General features: G+C 40.3%; 1 protein-coding gene across 1 annotated transcript in view; it reads right to left on the bottom strand.

The window, feature by feature from the left end:
* Window positions 1-25,346, bottom strand: part of suclg2 (succinate-CoA ligase GDP-forming subunit beta) — a 100,743-nt gene that overhangs the window by 42,155 nt on the left and 33,242 nt on the right. The window contains exons 3-9 of the mRNA XM_085273315.1: window positions 18,426-18,525; window positions 17,269-17,359; window positions 15,522-15,674; window positions 13,329-13,418; window positions 11,341-11,437; window positions 5,198-5,359; window positions 3,920-4,062 (exon numbers count right to left, since the gene is read on the bottom strand). Coding sequence (XP_085129441.1) covers window positions 3,920-4,062; window positions 5,198-5,359; window positions 11,341-11,437; window positions 13,329-13,418; window positions 15,522-15,674; window positions 17,269-17,359; window positions 18,426-18,525 — 836 coding nt within the window. The remainder of the gene's footprint in view (window positions 1-3,919; window positions 4,063-5,197; window positions 5,360-11,340; window positions 11,438-13,328; window positions 13,419-15,521; window positions 15,675-17,268; window positions 17,360-18,425; window positions 18,526-25,346) is intronic.

The raw sequence follows: 25,346 nt of genomic DNA, 5'->3' as shown, positions 1-25,346 counted from the left end.
GTCACAATGTAGGAATAGCTGTTTTCATTATTATCATATTTGATACATAAATGTGTAATTTCCCAGTTTTATATTATTTACAACTTTAAACACATTATACTTTTGTTCTTTCTTTATCGCCATCTCTTTGAACACACGCAGAAACAACTGAGTGGGCGGCAGAACCCTGACAGCTCGCTCACTCTGAAAATTTAACTCTCCTTCGAGCAACACCGCAACACCACCTTATTCTGGAAGGGGAAGACGTTATCTACACCGAAAGCCAGTTCATTTTTAAAGTCGGACTGCTTTGGATTCTGTAGTTTTCATAAATTGTAAAATGGAAATTGGGAACTGTCGGTCAAGAAACAGAAAGAACCTCAGTATTCATCCCCAGGATCACCGCGCTGCCTCTCTGCTGCAGACTTTAGTTTGCATTACAGTAAATTTGGAACGAAAGGCTAATCTGTAAACACATGACATGCACAAACTCAGTGTAATGTTAACCAAGCTTCCCACACACACTCGTGAGTCAGCACGACATGTTCATTTACCGACAGGCTGCCGTACGTGCTTACTTTCTCATTCATCTGAAAACACAGAGTTTGCCGTGGTCGAGGATAAGATCAGGGCTTTAGATGTTTCGCATTGTAATAAACCTTTGAAAAAGGCTCCTTTATGCACTCGCAGTGAGACGCATGAATATGGGAATGAAAGGTTAAAGTATTACGAAAACGCTCGGCCTACTTGAATAGAATATTAATTACGTAACGGCGACACAATAAATCACAAAATAAGCCGCCTTGACAATTAGTAGGTTGATATAATGGCGGCCCTGATACGGGCATCTAGCCACAACAAGAGTGTGTTTTAGGAAAATGTCATCATTTACTCTAGCCTATAAAAATTATAGAAAACAGCCTTAAGCCCGGAGAACAAAATGGATGTTGAGTTGGACAAAACATCCATCTGCCACCTTCTTTACGGCACAGGCGCAAGGCAATAACGAGGTTATTTGGCTGTTGGTATTTGCTGCCTGCTCCTGTGCCTACAGGTGATGTGAGGGAAACCTTAATAAATTCAGGCATTCTGTCATCAAACTGTTCCACGCGTGGATGTGAAGAAAGTGGAGCTATTTATTTTAGCATGGAAGATAAATATGTTCCTGTTAAAAAAGCCGGGGGCCTAAATTCAAACAAACCTTATTGGTCTAGTAGACCCAGCTGAGCTACATAACATCTCACATAGTTAACGCGAACACGCACTTGCACACACTTGGGTAGGATGGGGTGGGGGGGCTGACATACAGCTCTATGATTCGCTTATTTTTCTCGCATTAATTTCATTCCCACTTTCTTTCTCGTCTTGTTCCCACTTCTCATGCGGTATCCCTCCATTTTATCGGTTTTCTCTTCCCCTTTCATTCACAACATAATAATTTGAAGGTAATGAATGCTTTAAGGGTAGATTCTGGGGAAGTGAGCAAACAAGAAAAGGAAGCCTTTGTCATCTCATGCTCCATCTCTGCTATTCAGTGCCAGCGGTACACTCGCGTCGCATCCACTCCTCTCAGCACAATGAGCCTGAGACATCAAAGCGGAGATTGAGAGGGAGAGAGCGCGAGGAAGAGAGAGGGGAGGGAGGGAGACAAAAGCGGAAAAAGCAACCGAGGAAGAAAGCCAGAAAGAAGAGACGGACCCCAAAAATACCTGTTTTTCCCCTTCTTTTTTCTCTCTGTCATTACAGTGTAATATTTCCTGCTGAATGGGCTTCTATCATTTTTTCTTCGCAGGACATAAACCATTTTAATCTTGGCACTCAAAAGTTGCAGTGGTTCCTAATAAAAAAAAAAAACACATTTTCACATATGCAACAGAACATTTCTGGCCTTCCTCACAGCAGCTACCAAACTCATTTTATTCAGTGCCAGTGGAAGTAAGCATTCCTATAAGGCACTCTATCAACACTATTATGCAAAAGCAGCAAAAGTTTTGTTTTTTTAAATCAGTAGAAAAATAATGATGTGAAATGCAAGTAGACCAGGCTGTCTGAGACTCTAAACTTTGAATAAATACTAAACAAAGGGCTGCGCATTTGAAGGAAATAAGCACTGAAGCCTTGATGTTTAAGGCAAATAAGGAAAAACAGAATTTACTGACGCTCCGAGCCGATCAATTTTGCCTCGGCACCTCATCCCATCCACGTTTACCCAGGGTATGATTTTACTGTTACTTACTGCTCATATATCCTTTAAATATTTGGGAGTAGTAATTTGTGGGGAGGAAAAAAAGAAAAACCAAATGCAAATGAGCAGCATGCTCTTATTGTGAAATGATTAACATTCCCTCCACAGATCAGAGCAGGTTTCTCAGCTCCCCTGGTTGAAATGCTAATGGTGCTTCCAACCCAGTTTAATGTCAATCCTCCTCTATTTTTTTCCCTGTTAGGGAGGAGCTTCCCGTCTCCGTTTCCATACACAGCAGCAGGAGGGACAGGCAGCAGGTCTACTCCCCCATCTGGATTTGGGGAATCAACCCAAGACAAAAAAAAAAGAGAGAGAAAGAGGAACAGGAGGAGTGTTTGATGGTGAGGGGGCCAGTGGATACAGACTAAAACCTGATCTCGCCTTTGAAGATATCCAACTTGTTTTAAAAGGGTATAATAATAATAAAAATGTGGCTCCCTCAGGGGAAGAGAGCAGCAAACCTCCCCTGTTGATTGCATTTCTTTTTTAACCACCATATTCATTTTTATTTTTCTCCACAGTCTGCCGGGCTGATTTTGTGAGACCAAAATCGATCACACAGTGGATTTTTCGAGTCAGGCAATGTATCACCTGCTGGAGTGTTAAGGTTAGCAAGTTTTTAACATTCATCAACAAAAGGTGTGCAACACTGCTACCATGAAAAATCCTACTTCAGTGTTTCGAATGAGCTTTAGATGAAATAAAGCTTTCTGGTATGTGTAATATATACAGAATATCTATTTTAAGACTAGACTATGTATCACATGCACTTACAGCGTACTGTAGCTGTATTGTTTAGTAACCTGTCCTGGAAAGCCATTTGAGGAAATTCCAGCTGGCAAGACAGCTTTTTAAACTAGATGCGAAGCTAATTCTTCAAAAATATTTACTGCCAAATCAAGTCAGCATGTGCTTTTTTTTTAAAGAAAGATTTTTTAAAAAAAAGTGAGCTGAGGACTGAATTTCAATCTAATTCTACTCTGTATTCAACACAACCAAGTAGAGACGCCCCAGAGAGCGAACCCGTGATCATTCCTGGGATACAGGAGTGACAGCAGTGAGGGATTTAGCGATGTGATAAATGTCAACACACAATCAGCACTGCGGTATCGTTACAAGGCTTACGTTGTTTAGCTTGGAATTATTAGCTTTCCGAACATGGAGCAGAATCACTTGTAAAACACCCCGAGCTGCCACTCATTCACAGCCGCGAGAACTTCTGTCGCATGCTTTTCATTTAAAGTTTTATATGTGCATTAAATCTGAGCTGCATATGCGCCCGTTATTGCGTGTTCACAGCGCACGCGGTTGCACGTCTTAGCCTTTCTTTACAAGCGCAGTTACTGCAGAATACAGAGCGCCAATTTATCATGCCACAGTAACTGAAATGATGGCATATAATCACACAGCCTCCCAGAGTCTGTTTTCCTAAGTTAAACATGGGCATATGCCAAGGTCCCCAGACTAATGAGTTGCACTGACAAAGCTCTAACCAGACAGATAGAGCTTTATGAATGTACTGTGACAAAATACATGACTGCAATATCAAACGCAATTCAACAGGTGGTAAAATTGCTTTTTCTTCCAAGCTGTGCTTTAAAAATCAGTAACCAATTTAGCTTATGTACTCAACTGTTACAGTCAAGCTGTTCAAGAAGCAGGCAAGCGACCTCTTTGTTAACAGTTTGTTCCTACCTTTGGGTCGGCAGTGAGCAGCTTAAAAGCCTCGTACACCTGTTTCTCTTTGACTCCACCACCCAGGTCCAGGAAGTTTGCTGGCTTTCCTCCATGCAGGTCAATGATGTCACACGTGGCCATGGCCAAACCAGCTCCATTCACTGTTACGACAATGTAATGTAATAATTAGGCACTCGTTTTTATGGACTTTCACATATTTGTGTTAACGATAATTGAGGCTAAAGTATAACAATTTGAACATTAAATAAAGGCTAATATTCGGATATTGAAACAGACGTGCCTGAGAACAAAGTGCGATACATGCAGACACGAGTTAATTAAAGTAACATTACTGACACTGAAGGAAAGATGGCATGAACTATAATAACCCGCAAAGGAATTCAGTGCTAAGTCATCCACTAAATACGAGCAAATAGCTGGAAAAAAATGCCACACTTAAAAAGTGAATCTGCTGGAAATCTTCTAATCAGAAACATTCAAGTCAAGCAACACAGAGAAAATTTGATTACAACTCAGCTCCCGACTTCAGAGAAGAGAGTGTTGATTAGAAGAGGTTGTGCTATGCTTTTGGACTGTGGACTATGTCATCATTTAGCCAACTGCCTGTGCCTCTGCCCTGCTGAGTTGTGCAGGAGCCAAGTGCACAAAAATGTCCTACATAATTTGGTTTAGCCAAGCTGAACTTGCGTCCTGGCAAGCTCCCCAACCAAGGTCTCAATAAAAGGGAAATTCGCTTTAACAGCTGTCACTTTGGTGGCTTACGGAGCTCTCAAGGAAGCTGCAGGGCCTTAAAAGCTGTTGTTACTTTAGGAGAGCCTGGGAGCTGGGGATGCAGAATGGGGTTTGTGTGCAGAATGGAGGAGAAGTGTTAACAGACAACTAATGTGTTTATGAGGCTACGGGGTAAGAAGTGAGAGCACCTGTTAGTGCAGTTGTACACTGTAAAAGCTTTGATTTATGACAAGAGAGGGGGCCTTTAATGAGAATGCTAACAATCTGGCTCACAGGAGACTTTCTGGGTGGATTATAGCTAATTAGAACGCATTGGTTATGGCAGCAATCCTTCTGGAGTCTTCAGAAAGCTGCTTGTAATGTGGACTGGAGGAGAGCACAGACTGCCGTTAGTTTGACTAAGTTTTAACTGTGTCTGAGCTTTTCGCTTACTCTACTTAAGAGACACATTAAAGCCACATGGCAGGAGGGGAGAACTCCTTTATTGGGTGGTGTATGTGCAAGCAGGTGTGTCGGGTCTGATGGAGAGATTCGCTTCCTTACCAAAGCAGGCAATGTTCCCATCCAGTCCGATATATTTAAGGTCCCACTTTGCTGCAGCCATCTCCGTGGGGTCGGCCTCCGTCATGTCATCCATGGCAAACACGTTTTTCTGACGGAACTCAGCGTTGTCATCAAAGTTGATCTTAGCATCAAAGCAAACCACTACGGTAAGGGATGGGTAAAAGACAGCAATGGGGGAAAAATAGAACAAGTGAGAAAGAGGAAGCAGAATCCAGACATTAAAAAAAAAAAACTAATTACCATTTCTAAAACCTGAAAGTAATGAACTCCAGGGTGTCCCCTCAGTCTGCTGGTCTTAATTATTTCAGGCTCACTAAGGTATGTGGTTTTGACACTGCCTCTAAGGAAAAGACTATTATAGCAAATGGACATTTCCTTTACACATCAAAGAGTGTGTATTTCAAAGACTCTACACTCTTAAAGCCACCTGAAAATACCGCACACTAATAATGTAACAAATTAGTAGAAGCGCTTACACTTAAATAGTGACTCTAACTGAAAGGGATAACTGGACATTCAAAAGAAATACAGTTATTTGCCGTCTTGGTGAGAATTTGAAAAGTCACGTCTATTTGCTAAATTTGTAGCTGGAGCCAGAAGTCAGTTAGCTCAGCTTATTATTAAAACCAGGAAAGTAGGGGGAAAGGTAACAAATTCACCCCGATATTGAAGCTCAATTAATTTAATACAAAACCTAAAGTATAAAAATGACATCCAAATGGAGGACCACGTCTCCTAGTTCCAGTTTTTGCTTTGCTAACCAGCTGCTTGTGCTGACTTTATATTCTCCAGTCCAGTTTTCAGTCTCAGGCCTCACAGTATTTTCCACACTTTGCTTTAAAATGAACTACGGTAATGTTCTATAGCACCTTCAATATTAACTATTCCACTTAATGGCTAATTACATTTAAACATTCAGGCAATCCTGATGCGAAACTGAGGAAAGGAAGGAAAATATTGAAATGTGCAAATATTTTATGAGTGCAACATGAGCAACATACATGGACACAAGACACATGGAGCCGGCAGACTCTCCTGGGACTGGGGAGTCGGCATGCTGCGTCCTCCAGGTGAAGAGTTTTCCTCACTACACAATTCCTTTTTGTTCTGTTTTGACACATCCATTATTGCAGTCTATCTACAAAATGTATTCAGCTATTACCAAACGAGACAAAAAAATACAAATTTTCCACCCTTGAGAAATTTTCCTTCTCCAAACACGTCTGTCGAAAGCCTGCAAGAAAATAGCTGTGCTCCCTTGCGACGTGTGAACAAATCGAAGCAAAGAATGAGCTGATGTTAATGTGAAGCCCTTCTACAAAGCCTGCTTCAATCACAACACCTGCGTCTTCCTTCTTTAAAAAAAAAAAGAAAAAAAAAATCATACCCCTCGTATAAATTCAGTTTTTTTTAAGGACTCATTTTCTGCATTAATATTCATAACGAATCACACAAAAACATTGTCGTGTGAGTGTTTGATAACTTTGAGCAAGCATCTTTTTTTGAGGAAACTAAGGATCAAAGAAGTGATGCATCTTCAGCACGCTGTAATAGTGTATGACACATCACACTCAATCTGTGTTCAGCTCCAAAGACAAGACAATCACTCTTATTTCTTTGAGAGAAAAATAAAAACAAAAACCAACGTTTGGCAGCGTCACAAGCGCTGGAATAATGCTTTGTGACTTCCTATAACAGCCTTCTCATGTGAATGACGAGCACTTGAATTGTTTTCCTGCTAACCTCCATTTTTGTCACTAGGGGAAATCAAGGTGACTGAAATTTACCCATATCTCTGTTCTTCTGTGTGACTGGAAGTGCTTGCTTCCAACAGGGATTACGCCATACAGGAAAAATACATCAAGAAATTATAGAAGCAGAAACTTTACTCTTACATTACTCTTACTGGACACAACAGTTTGCTAGTGCCTGCTACAAATGAGAGGAGGACAGAAATGTGAACAGCTCTTGGTGACTTTCAAATAAAGTAAGGGGCCGTGAAATGGTATTTTACTTTAAAATTGAACAATCCTGGTAGATATTGGATCCAATTGTATTCTACTGTGCAAAAATCTTGAATCATGTCTTTATCTTTTTCCTCCAAGAAGACAGACTTTCTTGTAATTTTTAAAAAATTTTTTGATCAATAGTGCTCCAGGCTTTCTGAAGGCCTTTCAAAGTTTTTCATTAAACCATTAAAAGTCGCCTTTTCTCTCCAGTCCTTGTACCTGACCATTTTCAGAGGAATTTTTGTTTTGTTAAGCCCTTTAACACTGACCTATGATACATTCAAGTATATGAAAAAAAAGTTACTCGACTAAAGGATGAACTACTGTTGTGGATTCATATAACTTGTATGTGAGTATCTTGGCATTATTAAGGAAACTGGATACATGGAGGACAAAAGAAGTAGCAAGCCTAAAAAGAAAATGAACAGACTTGAGATCCATCCACTCTTCATTGAATCAAAAATTCTTAATGAAGGGAAACGGGGTAGAAAAGGCCAAATACCACTGGGCTGAAAATTAGCGGCTGCAGGGCTGACGGAGTGATGAAAGCGCATTTGAAATTTTTGGTTCAACCCGTCTGGAGGAAGTCAGGAAAAACATACAACAGTGAGTGTCTGGAGCCATCTGTAAAACACAGTGGAGGCTGTGTCATGATTTTGGCTGTATTTCATTCACTTCAAATTTTGATCCATCAAGCAATACCATCAGGAAACTATCTGACTGGCAGCACTTTCATTTTTTTTAACATTACGATCCCGAACAAACCGTCAATGCAGTAAAAATATACCTGGATAGAGAAAACACACAGTGAAACACCATCACTCAGACACAACAGTCACTGTCCCCGGAGTCCAATCAGCAACATTGCTGAACTGAACAGGCAGCCAACATCCAAAGAAGAGCTTTGAATGTCCTTCAAGAAGCTTTGAGATCTATTTCTGAGGATTACTTCAGGAAATGCCAAGAAAGGTTTGCTTAGAGAGTTCAGGCTGTGCTCAAGATAAAGTTGGTCTTACCAAATGTTGAGTTTTAAGCTCAGTAGAATTTAATTAACTCTCTCTTTGCCTTATATATTGTATTTCCATGGATGTTTGCGTGTTTCAGTAAATCATTGCACCCCTTTTTCCATTATCCTAGCAAAATATAAAGAAATAAGGGGGGATTTAAGACTGTACTTCTAAATTACTAATCTAAGACACTTTTCAATGACTGAAATATCCCATCTTTTTATTAACTACTTTTAGGGCTGCCACAAACAATTATTTTGATAGTCGACTAGTCACAGATTATTTTTGCGATTAGTCGACTAATCAGATCATGCAAGTATTAGACGTAAAACTACAGCTTATTGCACCAGCAGCATCTGCTCTTATATAACTATCATTAGCTTACAGCTTTAAGTGTTTAAGGTATGTGCTAACTAAAAATAAAGACAAGATGATAGTTTATTAAATTTGAATGAAATTTGCAGATTGTTTCAGTGAAGTTTAATAAACTCCTTGCTATCTAAAATATAACAGGACACTGGAGTATATTCTGGAGCATCTCACACTTCTGATAATCAGCTGTCTGCTTGACGTTTATTCAGCTGTGTAAAAACTATAACTTTGATCTCAGCCAAACCGATTTACTCAGGAACAAATAAAATACTGAAACAAAGCCAAACAATAACATTTCCAAGTTATCTAAGTGACTCATATATCATGTTTAACCTGAGTAGCGAAAGACCGCGGTGGGTTTGAAAACGATTTGCCGGGAGTCCGGTGTTCTCACGGGCTCTAGTGAGCCTTGCCCCCGGCTAGCTATCGAGCTAGTGGGTAACAGACATCTCCGAAAACGTCGGAGCGCTTTTGAAAATATGTGGTGTCTTGATAAACTGAGCAGATATTTGAGGTTTACACAGCTACATTCTCGCCTGAAAATATGTTAAACGTTTATTTTGTGACCCAGAAAGAATAATAAGAGTAACATTAAAACTAACCAGCTGCCGCCATTGTTGGAAACTGAGCTGGGCTGCGCTATGAATTCTGGGACCAGTGTTGCCAACTCCTCAGTAAGGAAAATCGCTATTGGTTGTCCTAAAAGTCGCTAGAAGTCGCTAAATGACGTCATCGCCTAATTTGCATAATTGGTCATGCTAATCTAATTGTAACCCATGTTGTTGGAGAGAGAAATAACATCGTGGAAGAGACATAAAGTGAGTAAAAAACGTCCTAAATGCATTTAGAGTTTAGAACTACAAATTAAATTTCTTTTAGCAATTATTGTTTTTTTAATGTCACAATTCCAACCCTGCTCCTTTACCCGGGCTTGGACCGGCAAAAGTGACCCGAAATAGGCGCTCTGGTGGAGTTACTTTGTGTCTGTGTTTATAAGTAGTTTTAAACCTTGTAATCCACAAAACAGCATACGAGTAAAAGAAGAACTGACTGCGTTACAGCACCCGCTGCTTGTTGAGAGTAAAAGCGATACGTGCTTTCACGTCTTATTTTAGCGATTTTTTTTTTAGAAAAAAAGTCGCTAAGGGGTCTGAAAACTCGCTAAATATAGCGACAAAGTCACTAAGTTGGCAACACTGTCTGGGACACAGCTCCTTCTTCTTCGGGGTTTAACGGCAGCTGGCATCCTTGTACATGCAGTGCTGCCATCTTCTGTTTCAGTCCGTTATTACACTCTTAAATCCTACTACTTATTCCTGCGTCTTTTGGTATCTTACAAAGCTTCAAACGACGCGTCGACTTAAATCAGTCGTTGACGATTTTGATAGTCGACGTAATCGTGACTAGTCGACTAATCGTGGCAGCCGTAACTACTTCTGCAGCAGCACAAAGTCAGACATGTTGATCAAGGCCAACACCTTAATCATTGCTTGTTTCTTAGAAAATTTAGCATTACTATTTTACAGTTTGTCATTTGGCTCATGTGTCTCATCTGATCATTTATACATAAAGTACAAAGAGTTAAGAGACAATATTTATTGCTTGACGACACAATAAATTTATCTTGAATATAATTACTGAAAGTTAATTTCAATAGACTGAGCGTGTAATAGGCTAAGCTTCACTCCAATAAACATTGTCGAGTGAAGATGATAATTGCTCAACCTTTTAATAATCTCTCTTTCATCCATTCAGAGACACTTACAGACATATTCCAAGTTAAGTACTTTTGGCTGAGCACATGCATTTGGAATAAGGCCAGTTTACAACGACACAATTATAGAAAATAATTCCTTTGAGAATAGAACAAGTGAACAGTATGATAAATTAAATTGTTTTTGTGGTTTTTAAAGTGCTTTAGGGGCATTCCCCGATGCAACGTTTTTAACTTGGGAACTACTATTTCTTCCTATTATTTTGGAAATCTTAACATTTATACTTGATATATTTATAAATATAAACAGCATTATTTGTTGTTAGCTTTCCTATAAAGATTTGCTGGGATTACACAGAACATCTTGTGCGCATGCAAAATATGAAATAAATATGAAAATAATAAATATGAAATAAACGCTGATCAATTCAAAAACTACAAACGGTCATGCAAAGTTACCTATGTCAATATATTTTTAATTATGATACTTTACTTTATTTCATTAATGCTCCACTCAGAGCCCATAAGAGTTTCACAGAACATCTCAAAGTGGTTAATCTTCGCCGACCATAAATTAAAAGGCTGCGTCTGAAGCTGCCGCTGCTGCTATTCGTAGTCCCTCATTACTTGCTGATGATAGATTATATGCCTTCAGTTAATCATCAGCAACTAGGAAACATCAACAAACATGAACATGCTGTGAATATGGAAAGCTCTGCTCCCTGAAGCCATTTGGATTTTGATCCAGACAAAGTCATGCTGACAAGAAGCTGATGTCAGTGTGTTGCAATTACAGTACACTTCACATTCTGAAATGCATTTAGACCAGAGGAGCGAAGTGCTGCCTCTGTCTCGCAGTCGGTGATTAATATGTGGCAGCATCGTGATGCTGAAATGCTGAGTTCTGCGTGTAAAATGTTTAATAGAAATTACAGACAGCAGGACGGCACACATCCAAAGACACACATGAAACAAACAAACATACAGGCAAGTATGTTTTTAAAAAATGATACAAAGTACCTTGTCCTTCGGGAGTCTCTCCGAGAGGATTGACTTCAACTTGAGTGGCGTCGACTTTCAGGAACAGATCATAGAGCCTCTTAATCTGATCTGCTGCCTGTGAGGTCCACAGAGGACAGTAATTACCTGATGGTTCGGCTCTGAGTAGTCAGCCCTGACAAGGCTGCTCAGCCTCCCACACAGGCTACATAAAACATGGCAAATCACCTTCAACATCGCCGTGTCTTTTTATGGCATTAATGTGTAAGGAAGGCAAAGTTAAATTACCTGGTGTTAGCACACCTTTCACTTGATTGCACATAGATGTAGTATCGATGCATACCTGTTTTGCTAATGTGCCTTTTGCATTTAAAAAACTGATATTTACAATGTGGAAAACAAATGTTGTCAGTGAGAATACGGGATATTAAACACGACTGCACTTAAACATTATCAATGAAATCCTCCTTTTAAAAGGAACCTCTTTTTAATTCTCTATAGCTTTGCTTCTTTAGTGACAAAGGCAGTCTGACAGTGCAGACAGACGCGCAAAAAATTGTATCTGCACAAAGCTCCCGTCGCCACACAGCTCCTTCAAAACAGTAAAGGTATTTTAGAAATGCTGTAATTATGTCTGAATTAAACAGCTTGGCAACTGACAAACAGCAACCATGGAGAAGCGCACTAACAATGCACACAACTAACCAATAATTTTCTATTTCTCCCATTCCCTGTTTAAAATCAATTTCCTTTCAGTATCCAGCAAAAACAGGCCATAAAAAAGGATGCAATAAAAATGTCATCAAATCAAGTTTGCTTCACAAAGGCAGATTTGATTTTTACTTTTTTGTAATTTATATATTTCATTATTCTATGTGCTAGGATTTGAGTTATCTGATTTCTCATGCCAGTCAGAGCTTGTGCAAAAGAAAACAAATTAAGCCCTTTTTATACTGGACAAACATCTGACTTTTCTCTACAGCGGGAAAGGGTACAGCTGCATTTATCATCGGTCAAATGACTCTAGTCTGCTTGACGGCGTTTCTGGGTATTTATCGGCTCTGCCTTCAATCTGCAGTGATGGAAACATGACTTGCAGATTTTCTGTCCTTTTCCAGCACAAAGCTGTGACGTCGGCTTACATTCTTGACATGGCATGAAAGGCCGAAAGTCTGGCTGCTGTGTGGCTTTAGGCCCACACTGTGAAGCCTTTCATAGCTCACAGACACTGTAAACACACCTGTCACCTCCCCGGCAAGGTGCCGTTAACCCACAGACACAATTCAGCCTTTTTTTATACTGTATATGGGCAACAGCCTGCATGGATTTGCTAACAATAGCAATCACACAAACCAGAAGTTAACTGTTTTTTCCAGTGCTCGTGACGGCAAATGTGAAACAACACATAGAAAATCTGAATAAAAATCAAAATTTGTGTAAATTTGCCCAGAAATAAATACTTGAAATTTTGCCATAAAAATAGGGTTTAATACTAAGAGGCAAAAAAAAAAAAAAAGATCTAAAGTAATCTTAACTGAGCACACATTTTATTCAGACTGTGAGCTTGGCCTACTGCTGTGCTATTCTTCCTCAGCTTTATTTTCAGAGCAAATGCCTGAACATGACTCAAAACTTTGGGGAGAGGAGAGAAAATGTTTGTTTCACTGTCCTCAAAATCATAACTGGCCCACTGAGATGAGTTTTAGTGGCTAACGCATGATTCACTCACAAAATCAGTGTGTGCCATGTTCTACCAAATAATGATATCGTTAGTACTGTAAGCTCCCTAAGCCTGGCACAGTGCTGTGCCTCACTGCCAAGTATGACAACAGACCACCTGGCAAGTCAGCATAGTATAATGACACTTCACAACTTGCCTCTGGAAAACTAATAATAGCCAAAGTATGGCCTATTTATGACTGGGCAAGCATCTGCCTGCCTACATATATATGAATGTCAGAATCACTGATCCTTCTTTGTGACTTTAAAGCCTTCCATGGGCCCATTACCTGTCTCTGCAGAGCTCCTTTGAAACCCAAATTAGCTGCCATGCGAAGTGCCTGGTCGTCTCTCACACCTTCAAAGATATCTATGGCTTCCTGGTAGATTTGTAGAGAATATGCAAGACAGAGGAAGACAAACAAACGAAGACAAGAAGTAAACATTAGGCTATATCCTAAATAAACTATGCAATATATTTCTGATAATCATACACAGAATGGACCAACTCTCTAACAGCAATAGGCTGTCTATGAAGATGATCACAATACCTCCCAAAAATATATCTAAAAGTGCTCATCACACTCATCAAACTTTTTATAAATGCTTATGATTATCTTATTAATGAGTGCTTATTTGTAGTAGCTGAAGCAATCCCTGAGGTACTAGTGGAGCATCTGCACATGTACGAACTGTTTCTTTCCTAAACCATGTCATTCATTTTCCTTTGTAGACCACAAAATACATAAACTGTACAAAACCAGAATCAGACACCAGAGTTATAGCTTGCACAAAGCAGGAGTACAGTAACATGGTGTAACAGAATAAAATTTCAGGGAGCATATCCATCACCAAGACCAATGCCAGTTTGCAAAATTGAAGAAAGTGATCCAGATCTATCCTTTTAGATCCTTTACCCACATTCCACTGGGTTTTTATAACATGCAGGTAATTTATGCATAATGCATCGACTGATCTGTGGGAAGTTCTGGGCATGTGTGTTTATTAGGATTGGGCAATTGGCTCCATATTCAAATCGTTCTATCCTCCCCCTTTAGCACTGCTGATGACTGACAGCATCATTGTTGGCAGAGGAGGTTATCCGTCCTCCATAAAGCAGAGTGTGTGACCCAAAAAAGCACATGGTTCAGAGAGAAACGGTGGCTGATTAGAAGCTGAACATATATAAATAAGACTTGCTGGCTCTTTTACTTATTTACCTCACACCTACAGTTTTATTCCATTTAAAATATCTCACCTGCTTCTTCTGCACTTTTCACCAACTATTCCTATGCACGTTCTTCACTGACAGAAACCCCCGCGGGGAAACAAAAAGTTAAGGAGACCATATATAAAGAAACTGCAGTCACATTAAGCTCCAGGATAAAGGAGGACAAAAAGTCAGCCTGGCAGCCTAATATATCCTCCTGTTTTCTCTCTTTTGATGATGATGGATCAGTGTCACTGCTCCGCAGACACATCCATTTCAAAGCAGTGCAAAAGTCCGGGCATGAACCTGTGTGCACGCTCCTGTGGAGGCACGTCTGTGTTCCAAGTGCTGGTTAGATGTGGAAGTGCAAAATCAAACTGTAGTGAAGCAGATTCAGTTTATTATGAATCTCATAGTAATGATAATTTCATGTATCAATGTGGAAATTAGGTTTTTATTTTAAAAAAAAGTCAACTTGATGGTGCTCACTTTGACACCATCATCCTTCAGCAAAACCCAAGTGTTTGCATTTCATTTGGTAGGAAACATGACTTCAGCAGCCTAATCTTCACTGCCCATCTCCTATTTACAACATCATTACTGCTTCACCTATTGGTGACATCTCATCCATCTGTACAGACAGTCTGTAGCACCAAACAGGGCTGGACAATAACTATTTTAATCATTTTGTTTGATAGTAAAACCACGCATTTCTCATTTATAGAAACTCTACAGTCTTTGGTGAAGTTAATGTAACGTAATTGTCTCAGCTTGATGTTTCACAACGCACATTAGCAAAATAAGATACACGTATATAACCTTTGGAGGTAGCCATCTGTAAACGCTTCAAGGTTACATCTGCTAACGACGATGAGGCCGTGCTGTCGAGAAGCTGTACATAAAATCTCATTAATGGCAAAAGAAAACATCGAAGGCTGTGTGTGTTTGCACATGTTAAACTCCAGTGTGTTCCTGTATGCGTGTGCCGTGTTCAGCTTCTGCTGTGTGTGCGCGAACAGATCTCAGCTTCCATCTGGAAACTCAGTATGATTTCAACACCCCCCCCCACCAAAACCTTTATCAGTTTTAAAGTAAGATGGTGAGGGGATTATAAAGAGCTCCACTGTGCCAGTAAAGAACAAGCATCATGGTAAGATGTCTAATTCAAGGAAGTTTGGACTGCTCTCAAGTTTTTTTTCCCCCCCTCTTTCTTATTCTTGTAGCTGGTAATCACTGACAACTTAGAAATGACTGAAAAGCAGAAATGTTATACCTTAAAGATGAGTTCTGGGGTGCTGGCAGCCACCTCCTCGATATCCATACCTCCCTGGGGGCTTCCTACCATGACAGGACCATTGAAGGAGCGGTCCATTAGGATGGCAAAATATGTCTCCCTGGTAATATCCAGGGCCTCAGCAACCATCACCTGCACATTGCAAAGCAAAAACAGAGGGGCTGGATAGAAGAAGGTAGCTATGTTACTGATCTGACATCACTAAGAAAACATTATTATTAAGGGGAAAAAAAGGGAAATAAGTCATTTGTGTTCCCCTTTATTCCGACCAGTATTTACAAAAACTCCGAAAATGTTTAACTTTATCTTTTAAAAGTAACACATTTACAACTAGCTGTACAAAACAAGAACATAAGCAGAGTGCAGAGATTGGCACAATCTACGTGCAACAGCTCTGAGGAAATGTCATCTGTTATGAATAAAAGAAACAGAGGCAAATAGAGAGGGATTGTGTGTTCATTCAGAAAGAGGGGCAGGAGGAAGCAAGCAAGAAGCCCATTTGAAAAGGAAAGGAAAAAAAGACTTGACAGGAAACTATCAGTTCTGTGGTGGTTAATGGGGTGCAGGTTTGGTGGAAGGGGTGTTTGTTTGAACATGCACAGCCCTTATGTTCTGCTTCCACCTTATCGCCCAGTGAATGAGGATGGATCGGCTTTTCTGCGCTCCGTGTTAACAGACAGCGCTCCTATCTTCTTGTCCGAAAGTTGTTTTCCCCACTCACTCAAACAACCTTTTAAGTTGCCTGTCGTTTGACTTATACCAGTTTCTTCTCTCAAACTAAACCTATTCTTTTCTCCACAGTCTATTTCTATCTTTCTCTGCCTCGCTCACCTGTCCCGCCTCGTTTCCTCATCTCTCATTCAGAGCTATGAGAGTGAAAATCCACACAGATACACGAGTGCTGCCCCTTATCTGTGTTGTAGGACGGGTTGAGCGTTGGTGTGTGCTCCCATTGGCAGGTTGACAGCTGAGCTCTGGCTGTCATCGGAAACGCCGGGTTCTGACTACACCGTTATTGTACTCGAGCCGTTAGGCGGCTCTTTGCCACGTCAGATTTCTGTGCTGTGTGAGATTTTCTTGGTAAGACAATGATTGTAGATGTCCAATTGGTTTTCACTTCTCTTCTCAGTCAGATCTAATCCAGGTTTTGGCCATATGTTTGTGTCTTTTATCCGCCTTTGCCTTCTGCCTCAGACAGCGAGTTAACTCTGAGCTTGTTGAATTTTCTGTAGCCGCCGTCAATAAAAATGATGTGTGATGCTCATTTGATTCAACGTAAACTTTACAGGGGAAACAGAAACAGAGATGAGGAGAGACAAAGAGGAAGGCAGCAGGACACACAAACAAGCCACAGACTGAAACGGCTTCGTCACCTGGAAAACGTCTGTTTTCAGGGGGGACGACATGCAGCATGCGAGCAGAGAAAATAGTATTCCTGCTTGTTAGTGGCGCACAGAAACAGTTGTTTACCAGACACTTTAAATTCACAGTGGGTTCTGTTCAATTTATGCAATGAGCCATAACACCAGCTAGTGCAACCCAAAAGTAAACATCGGGGGCTAGCTACTATTAAAACTGAGCACAAAACAACAACAACAAAACTGATATTAATATGACAGAAATTAATTACTGGACTCAAAATGACTTGAAATGAGGTCAAAAAAAGGCAAGAAAAGATAGTGAGGGTAGAGATCTTTTCCTTCCCTCTGTCTCTGCAGTGGCTCACCGTTTTCACTTTCACTCCCTCTTTTGGTGTCTGCTTAGTAGTCAGGTTGAAACCCAGCATCTTATTGGCCAGCTCACCAACGACAGCGGGGCTAAAGGACAGAGGTTGTAGGTCAAACAATATCACTTCTTTGAAATAAATCTTTATCATAAAGCCAAAAAATAAAAGACTTCTAAAATAAAGGTGGAAAAAGCAGGAGGGGTCTACAGATGAAAGCGCATTTCTTCCCCTCTCAATAACTTTGTTCGGTTGAAAAGAAATATGTCTCAGCACTTTCTCGGTATTAGTCCAAAATATTCTGATGAAGGACAGCTTTTGGGTACACGTGCACACTGCTGTGAATCAAACTCCGCATTTTCTCTCCATTTAAAAGCAGCACGCATGCTGAGGCTGCTTCTGTTAGCCTGCTCTGCTTTTGCAAGTGAATACAAATGAAGCTCGGGGTTGTACTCATCCTTTGATAGATGAGAGGAAGGTGAACTGTGCACTCATGTCACTGTCTGGGGACGATGAACTTCACTGTATCTCACTTTGAAAAAGTTTCCGGCCTTTCCGAACCCCGAAGTAGGGTGATGATGATACATGCTTGGGACAATTGTCATAAATCACCTTTCTGCCTTTGCAGTGGCAGCAAGTTGTAGCTACCTTTACTAAGAAGACAGCATTTTTTTTTTTTTTTTATTTATGTATTTTATACGGGGGAAACTTGGTGGAGGGAAATGCAGTTCCTGAGCAAAGTAAAGCTCTTTTAAGATTTGTTTAGCCTTTTGAAAAATGCATAAGATTTCAGAGGGAGCCCTCATTGAAGAAATACATCCATCACACTTCGCAACTCTGAGCAGGAACAAAATAGTAGCACAAAACCCAATAAACCCGAGCGGGGAAACTGAAAATGGGGTGAGTAATGCTTCAGTCGACCTTAAAGCCCCTTTTTCAACATTTAATTGAGGGTAGTTGTTCGAAAACGAGACAGTGGAAGAAAGAAAAATGTTTATTTGCAGCCCGAGTAATCCTGACTGTGTCTTTGTGCCTAGGGAGCATCTTCAGAAAGCTCTTTGAGCCTCCTCGCTGTAAAAGCCGCTGTTGTTGGAGAAAATAACATCAATCTATTTCCTACAGTAACTCACAGTGTGAAATGCACGTAGGGGCATACTTACTCCTTCGTTAAGTGCACTCCACCTTTAAGGCCGCTGTCGAACACACCCTTGCCTCTGCCCCCGGCCAGAATCTGAGCTTTCAGCACGATCTCTTTGGCATCTGAACAACAGAGTGAGACAGACAGAGAGATAGAGAGAGGGAACGAGACAAAAGGAGGAGAAGAGAAAGTCAGACGGAGCACTTAAGATATAAGCTCATGCCCTTGAACGCACCCTTGAGCCTGTCAATTATTTGTCCATATGATTGAAGGAAGGAAAGAGGGAGGAAGAAAACAGAAGGCTGGCTAACATTCCTTAGCAGAGTGATCATCTGCAAGACTTTGACTTTAGTTTATACTAAGGTCCTGTTGTAATGCATCACAAAGTTAACTCTATTAAGTCTACAGACAGCCGGATGGTGGAAAATAAATATCTTTTGTAACCTAATGTTATTCTTCTTGGCTCAGACAGTGACAGGTCTTAACCTTCCCACCAACCCAACAGGACTCGTGGACAACATCCTTTCATATACATTTCAGATAAGACTTCCTTAAACACCAATTATAGTGCATTCCAGATCTAAGGGCTCCCAATGAGACATTCATCTGTTTATAGTCCAGTAAAGAACATACCAGTTTTATCAATGGACACTTAAGTCCATTAATTAATGTTTTTTAAAGAAAAAGTACAGGTGGTTTAACTTGTCAACAGCATAAATGCATCTTTTAAAGATTATTTTTTGGGGCATTTTAACCTTTATTTGATAGTACAGCAGTGAAAACAGACAAAAAAAGTGGGGAGACAGAAGAGAGAGAAGGAGACACAGGTCAGCTTGAACCTGGGCTGCTGCACTATAGCCTTGTGGCATATGATCACCTGTTCACTCACTGAGGTAAACTGGATCTCTGAAATGCATTTTTTAAATAAATAAAAAGCAAAGGAAAATAAAAACCTCTGACCTGATGCTGGTGTTAGCTCAAAGGTCAAAGAAATACTAAACTAATGTGAAAAAACAAACAAACATCTGTCTCAGCTGCTGAAAATGGTAAATACGAACAATATGAAGGGACATTAGCAGGAACACAACCTGGATGAAAAAGCAGTGTTATACTTACAAAGCATTTTTGTCACTAAGCTCCATGCTTAATCATAATGTCAATAAAGCTCCTTTCAGCTGCTCTCTTATTCAAAAAGGGGTCGCCACAGTCGGTAGCTTCACATTTGATTTGGCAGATATTTATTTATTTAACATTAGACGCCCTTCCTGATAAAACCTCTCTGGAATTTGTGTCTCCTGCTGGGATTTTAACCAGGGAGCTTCTGCTGTTGGGCGGAAGTATAAAGCACTACACAATGTAGAGCCACTAACTGCGATGTCAGTACTGATTAAAATAACTGTGATGATCATTTTGGAGTTATCAGAGTATTAGTAGAACTACTTTCCCAAAGAAGTCAAAATCCTGGTGGCTATGCTAAACAGTACAGGAGAGCTTCTGAAGAACAGAAATGTCTACCAATTTCAGGTGATTGAATTTAACATATAAGCTAAAGTGGTGGACACACTGACAGAGGATTACCATTTCTGGGGTGATTGCCATTATGATAAATTTAAGAATTAAAAGATCCACATAAGGAAGAAGGAAAATAAAAACTTGGTAAAGCATTGAAGTCTTGGAAGTTTGGAAACATGACCTTGCCCTAATTACTTAACCACCCAGCATCCCCTTCGCTGTCACTGCCACCTTCCAAGCAGTCGCATCAGGAGGTCGTCTCTGAGCTCTCTCTTCCGCATCTTACCCACAATCCCGCACTATTCAAATGGATCAGAGGACACTTGATGAAAGATGGTCTACAGTTAGGTTATTATTATCTAGGTGGGGAGAGTTCAACCTTTGACAGGTGGCTGCCAGCACGTTGGGAAGTGGGTGGAGGGGGCGTAGAAACGTGGTTAAGAAGACACCTTGACCTTGGCTCCTCCCTTGATGGCATTTAAAAAAATAAAAACTCTTGACGTCTAAGGGAAGGGTGGAATAGATCGAGGACCTGGTGAAGCTGGAGGGGCTAAAAATGTTTTCCATGTTCACTGTTGCTGCAGTTTAAAACAAAAAAAAGGAGGAAAAAGGGGGGGGGGGGGGGGGGGGGGGGAAAGGACCCAGGGAATACAGGCTTGGACAGAGTGACAGGGATTAAACTAACACTGCATTAGTGAGGCCCGTTCTGCGAGGAGAGTTAAAGGCTGAGGGGAGAGGGGAAGCGAAAGCATGAAGAGATGGAGAGAGAATGAAAGGTGAGCTCGTATGCAAAAGGCTTTGAGAGCAGTTATAAATGAATAAATATGTTAATAAAAAAACTGCTACTGCACAAAATTAAAAAGAGTTCAAAGCAAGATGAGAAAGCATGTCCTGCGGGCATGTGCAGCGGAGAGGGACAGCACAGAGGAAATGACTTTTGCTTTAAAAAGAAGAAATAATATATAGAAAAAAGAAGCAAGTTAAAGAACAAGGATGTGGCCCAGCAGGGAGGTTGCGTCATTGAGGTGTGAAGAAAGGTAAAGAACTAAGATAAGACGTCATAGCAAGTACACTAAAATATATAGAAGAAGAAAAGGGTATGTGGCGTGTTAAGGAAGGTAATGGTGTGAGAACAAGGCAGGTGTTCATTCTTGCTGCACTAGTAAGTGAAGCCAATCTGCACACAATAAGATATATAAGCAATTTCAGCATTTATGAATAGCCACAGAAGCTGTAATGTGCTGATAATAAGAGAAAACTTTAGAGGAAAAACAGAAGAAGCAGATATAATGTGATAAACTGTGAGTATTACCAATCACAAAGACAGCATGATTAAAAAGGACACACTTGCCTCTTCCCATCTCTCTCGGTCTCTCTCTCACACACACCATGTAGAATCTTACAAATAATGCTGTTTAACACTGAAACATCAATCTCAGTTGAAATGCATGGAAATTATAACAATGTCCTTAAAGATCAGAGTGAAAGAGCAGTGTGACCATTAGCTGGTAGTATGGCAGACAAGAGATGGCTTCTAACACTGAGAGAAAAAGGTTGGTCCATAATGAGAGCAGCGTGAGGACAGGATGGAAAAGGAGTAATAAAATGTAAAAAAAATCTGAAACAAGTCAAAGTTTTCTTATGTCAAACTGTAAAGAAAAAGCAGAAACAAGGGCACGTGTCTGAAGTTAATAAAGACACCAGCAAGCGCTGCTGATGAGTCACAGCTCAAGATGTTCACACAGTGGAAAAAATGCAATATTTAGCTCTAAACATCTGAAAGGTGACACAGGTGGGTGTTTTATCACAGGAACATTTTCTATGTTCTGATTACGTTGCTTTGTTGTATGTTTTCTTTACAGTACTGGCTAAGTGAATAATCCCTTTCTGTTATCCAGCCACAATAATTTAAAAAAAAAATCTCCTCAGACTGATATTAGTTTGCTTATCAGCTGAACGAGAATCCTCTTCTTAGTCGGAGGGAGACAGTGTTTCATAATCAGCTAACTGCTTCCATTTGTATCATGCATGGCCCTCTGTGAAGAAATGGAGCTAGATTTTCATCTTCATTTATTTTCCATTTCTTGGGGACACACGGAAGGAGATTAACATTGCACAACATCTCCGATCTCATCGTATGCAATTTGAGTAATGCGGTCATCATCCTCAGGCTTTACTTATTTCCCAGTAATGAGAGCAAATCAACTCCCAGTCTGCTTGCCAGTGAAGGCAGCTGGCAAAGAGGACGTTACTTCTGCAGTCGGTGTCTCTTTCACCCCGTTCTTTCTGTGCACTTTGAAAGGCTATTCTCTTCCCCCACCCTCCTCCCTCAGCATGTAGCTCATGAGCGGCCAACAGCACAGTTAGCTTTGGTCTGATATTTAATTAAGCCTTCGAGGCTGCGCCATGAGGGGGAATGCTGCCTGGTAAGGGACAGATGCGGGCTATGCGCCAATCCGGAGAGAGTAAGATGAGGCTACCATCTGCAAGGAGAGAGAAAAAGATCAGGGTGGCCCTCCCCGACACTCGTGTGCTGTAATGAAAGTAATGCGGCGGCTAAATGGGGAAGACTAATCAAACTCTAGGGAGTAAGGAGAAAACAAACACAAGCCACGAACAGCTACAATCAAACACAGCCATTAACACCAGAGGAAAGACAGTAAATAAAAAAAATAAAAATAAACGCAGTCAAACCCTCAACATCTGTGCTCGATTATGATGCCAGACAGTGCTGATTGCTGTCGAACAGGTGGAATCTGTTCTTTAGAAGAAGAAAAAAAAAAAAAAAGGAGGCCGGAAATGTCAGTCTACAGGATCATTAAAACAAGTAGCGTAGGCACAATTATACTTTCCCAGTATAGAGCTATTTTACGATAAGTAGGAGGAAAAAAACAAAACAATCTGCACCTCCATTTGCTTCCATCTAGAAGCACATAGTGTACCTTTAAATAACTTCAATTATGCTGTCAGCTGCATATTGATGTCAAGAAAGCTAGTGACTCTGTCGACTCTAGTTTATGAGTCACTTTGCCGCAGTGATTTTTGGCTGTGTCACAACTATGTATCAGTAATATTGTGAAAATGGACTCATAATCTACTACAGCACCATAGGCAACGCAGGAAACTAATGATCCGAAACAAAGAAACCATCTAATAAGCTTTACTAATTGTTTAAGCACAAAAGTGAATATGTGCGCCGGGTTTTTACCTTTCATGTGAATTAAAAGGCAAATTTAGGGCCAGCGCTTAGTTCTGTAAAATGCCTAGTGTAATAGCCTTATCAACACATTTTATTTTAATTACACTTAGGCACCATTAGGGCAAGTGCACAGAGCGGGTCATGTTTAATGACTGCTTGTATAATGATTTCATTTACGACTCCCATTTCCAGAAATGCTGGAATGCGATGTAAAATGTAAATCAAAACAAAAGGAAATCATTTGCGAATCATTTAAAGCCTAAATTTAATTAAAAAACAACAACACAGAGACAAATCATCAAACTTTTTTTTAGTTTTTTTAAGCTGTGCTCATAAATAACTTGTTAACGGCAAAAGATTTTTATAAACTGGTCGGCATGCATCCATCATTCCCTGCTTATCCCATTCAGGGCTGGGATACACCTGGGACAGCCTGTCTCTTACAGGGCTAGCACTTTAAAATCAGCACACTAGTCAAATAACAATGAAATTTCCCAGTTTCAGTATTCGACAATTTTTCTTTGTGCCATCAAATGTCTAATTGAATACAGTAAAATCATTGTTTTTAACAAAGGAATACAGATTTTTAGAAGATGGGGCTGTAAGCGCAGCAGATAAAGCTGACATTATCTTGGAAAAAGTTCTGCTTTCTCTAAACTTTTACCTTTTTTCCCCCAATTCTACCAGACTGTGAAAAGGTCAGACATTAAATGGTTTTCTATTCATGCAGCGATGGCAAGTGAACCAAAAGGAGAGACAGGAAAATAAAATCTCTCTGTTTTGCATCTACCTTGACATATAATGGTCTTGAAATTCTTTAAGCAGAATATGTTGCCTGTTCAGTTGAGGTTGAAAAGTCAACCAACATTTATAAATCATAAGCGCGCTTGGTAAAAGCCCTCTTACTACTGGCGCGTCAGTTCAACCAGATATATGGGCCTAACAAGACTCTAACAAACAGATTTGAACACCAAAATAGCCAAAGACTGCAACATTTATCCTCTTTGTTCGCTACAACTAAATAAATAATTATCATGTCACTGTCTTGTCTGGTTAAGCCCAGTGTCCATGTGTCTCTGCATCTAATGATGCATCTCGGTGCTACTCAGTGGAAAAAGAATATCAGTTTCCCTGACCAACAATGGCACCTCTTTGTGACACTCCTCCAGTCACGGCTTGCATGACAGCTGAGTCCTCATTAGAGGACAAGTCCACCTGAATTTCAGACACAGGACAGCACCTCTAATGACAACTTGAGATGCCCCCGGTCTCCTCTCAGTCTTTTTTCCCCCTTTTTCTTTTTTTTTTTTTTAATTGCCATGCAAGCAGAAGGGTGATCATAATGATAATGGTGTTGTGGAGCAATGGGTGCTAAATGACCATGGAGATATCTGCAGGGCGAATCATTCGTCTCGGAGCAAAAACCAGGGTGAAGACATTTACTTGTATCGAGGCTCATCGGGAAACAGTTAACAAAAAAAAAAAAAAAAATAAAAATCAACTTGTTAAAGACAAGATCGCCAGAAAAAAAAGAAAAAGAGTAAAAAATAAATAAATAAATAAAAAAAAGTTTAACTAGCTGAGAGGCCCTTTTATTGACTGATACAATTTCTTCACTTCAGCATTAACAACTGCAGAGAAAAACTCTAAAATCTACAGACATCTGCTGCTGCATTAGTGGGCAGGAGGAACGCAATGCCAATTCCACTGATGACTAATGAAACGTATCTAATGGCTGGAGCTCACTACAACGAAGCACAGCCGAGCTTGCACATTTTACTCCACAATTTCTGTATCTGCTCGAACTACTTTCAACTCCGGCACGACCAGGTGCCCCATGTTTACCCGATGTGCCCTGACAACAAACAATAGGCGGCACGCTCACTGGCACATTAGTATCATCCTAATACGATAGAGAAGACGTGTGAAAAATAATTCCACAACATGAAAAGGTTGTGGTGCGTAATGAGGAGGTGGAAACACTAAGCTGCTTACGGAAATCAGCTCTTTGAGAGACAGGCTGCTTTACCCTGCAAAGCCTATTTACAGCTGTTAAGACTATTTCAGATGCATTGCTTTTTTCCCCCTTTTTAAAACCAACGCAAGACCTAAGAGCCAGCTAATGTAATGGATAACAACAGGTCCTTGGAGAGGGCAGTGTAATGTGCATCTGCTTGTTTATTTTGGAACGCTCATATTGTGCTTGAAAATTCTCGACGTTTTTATGCGCAT

This window comes from Mchenga conophoros, linkage group LG5 (genome assembly GCF_057382185.1).
Source record: "Mchenga conophoros isolate Kocher_MC1m ecotype Shallow Benthic linkage group LG5, M_conophoros_male_GT1.1, whole genome shotgun sequence".
NCBI classification, from domain to species: Eukaryota; Metazoa; Chordata; class Actinopteri; order Cichliformes; family Cichlidae; genus Mchenga; species Mchenga conophoros.
This window is presented reverse-complemented; position numbering and strand designations above follow the sequence as displayed.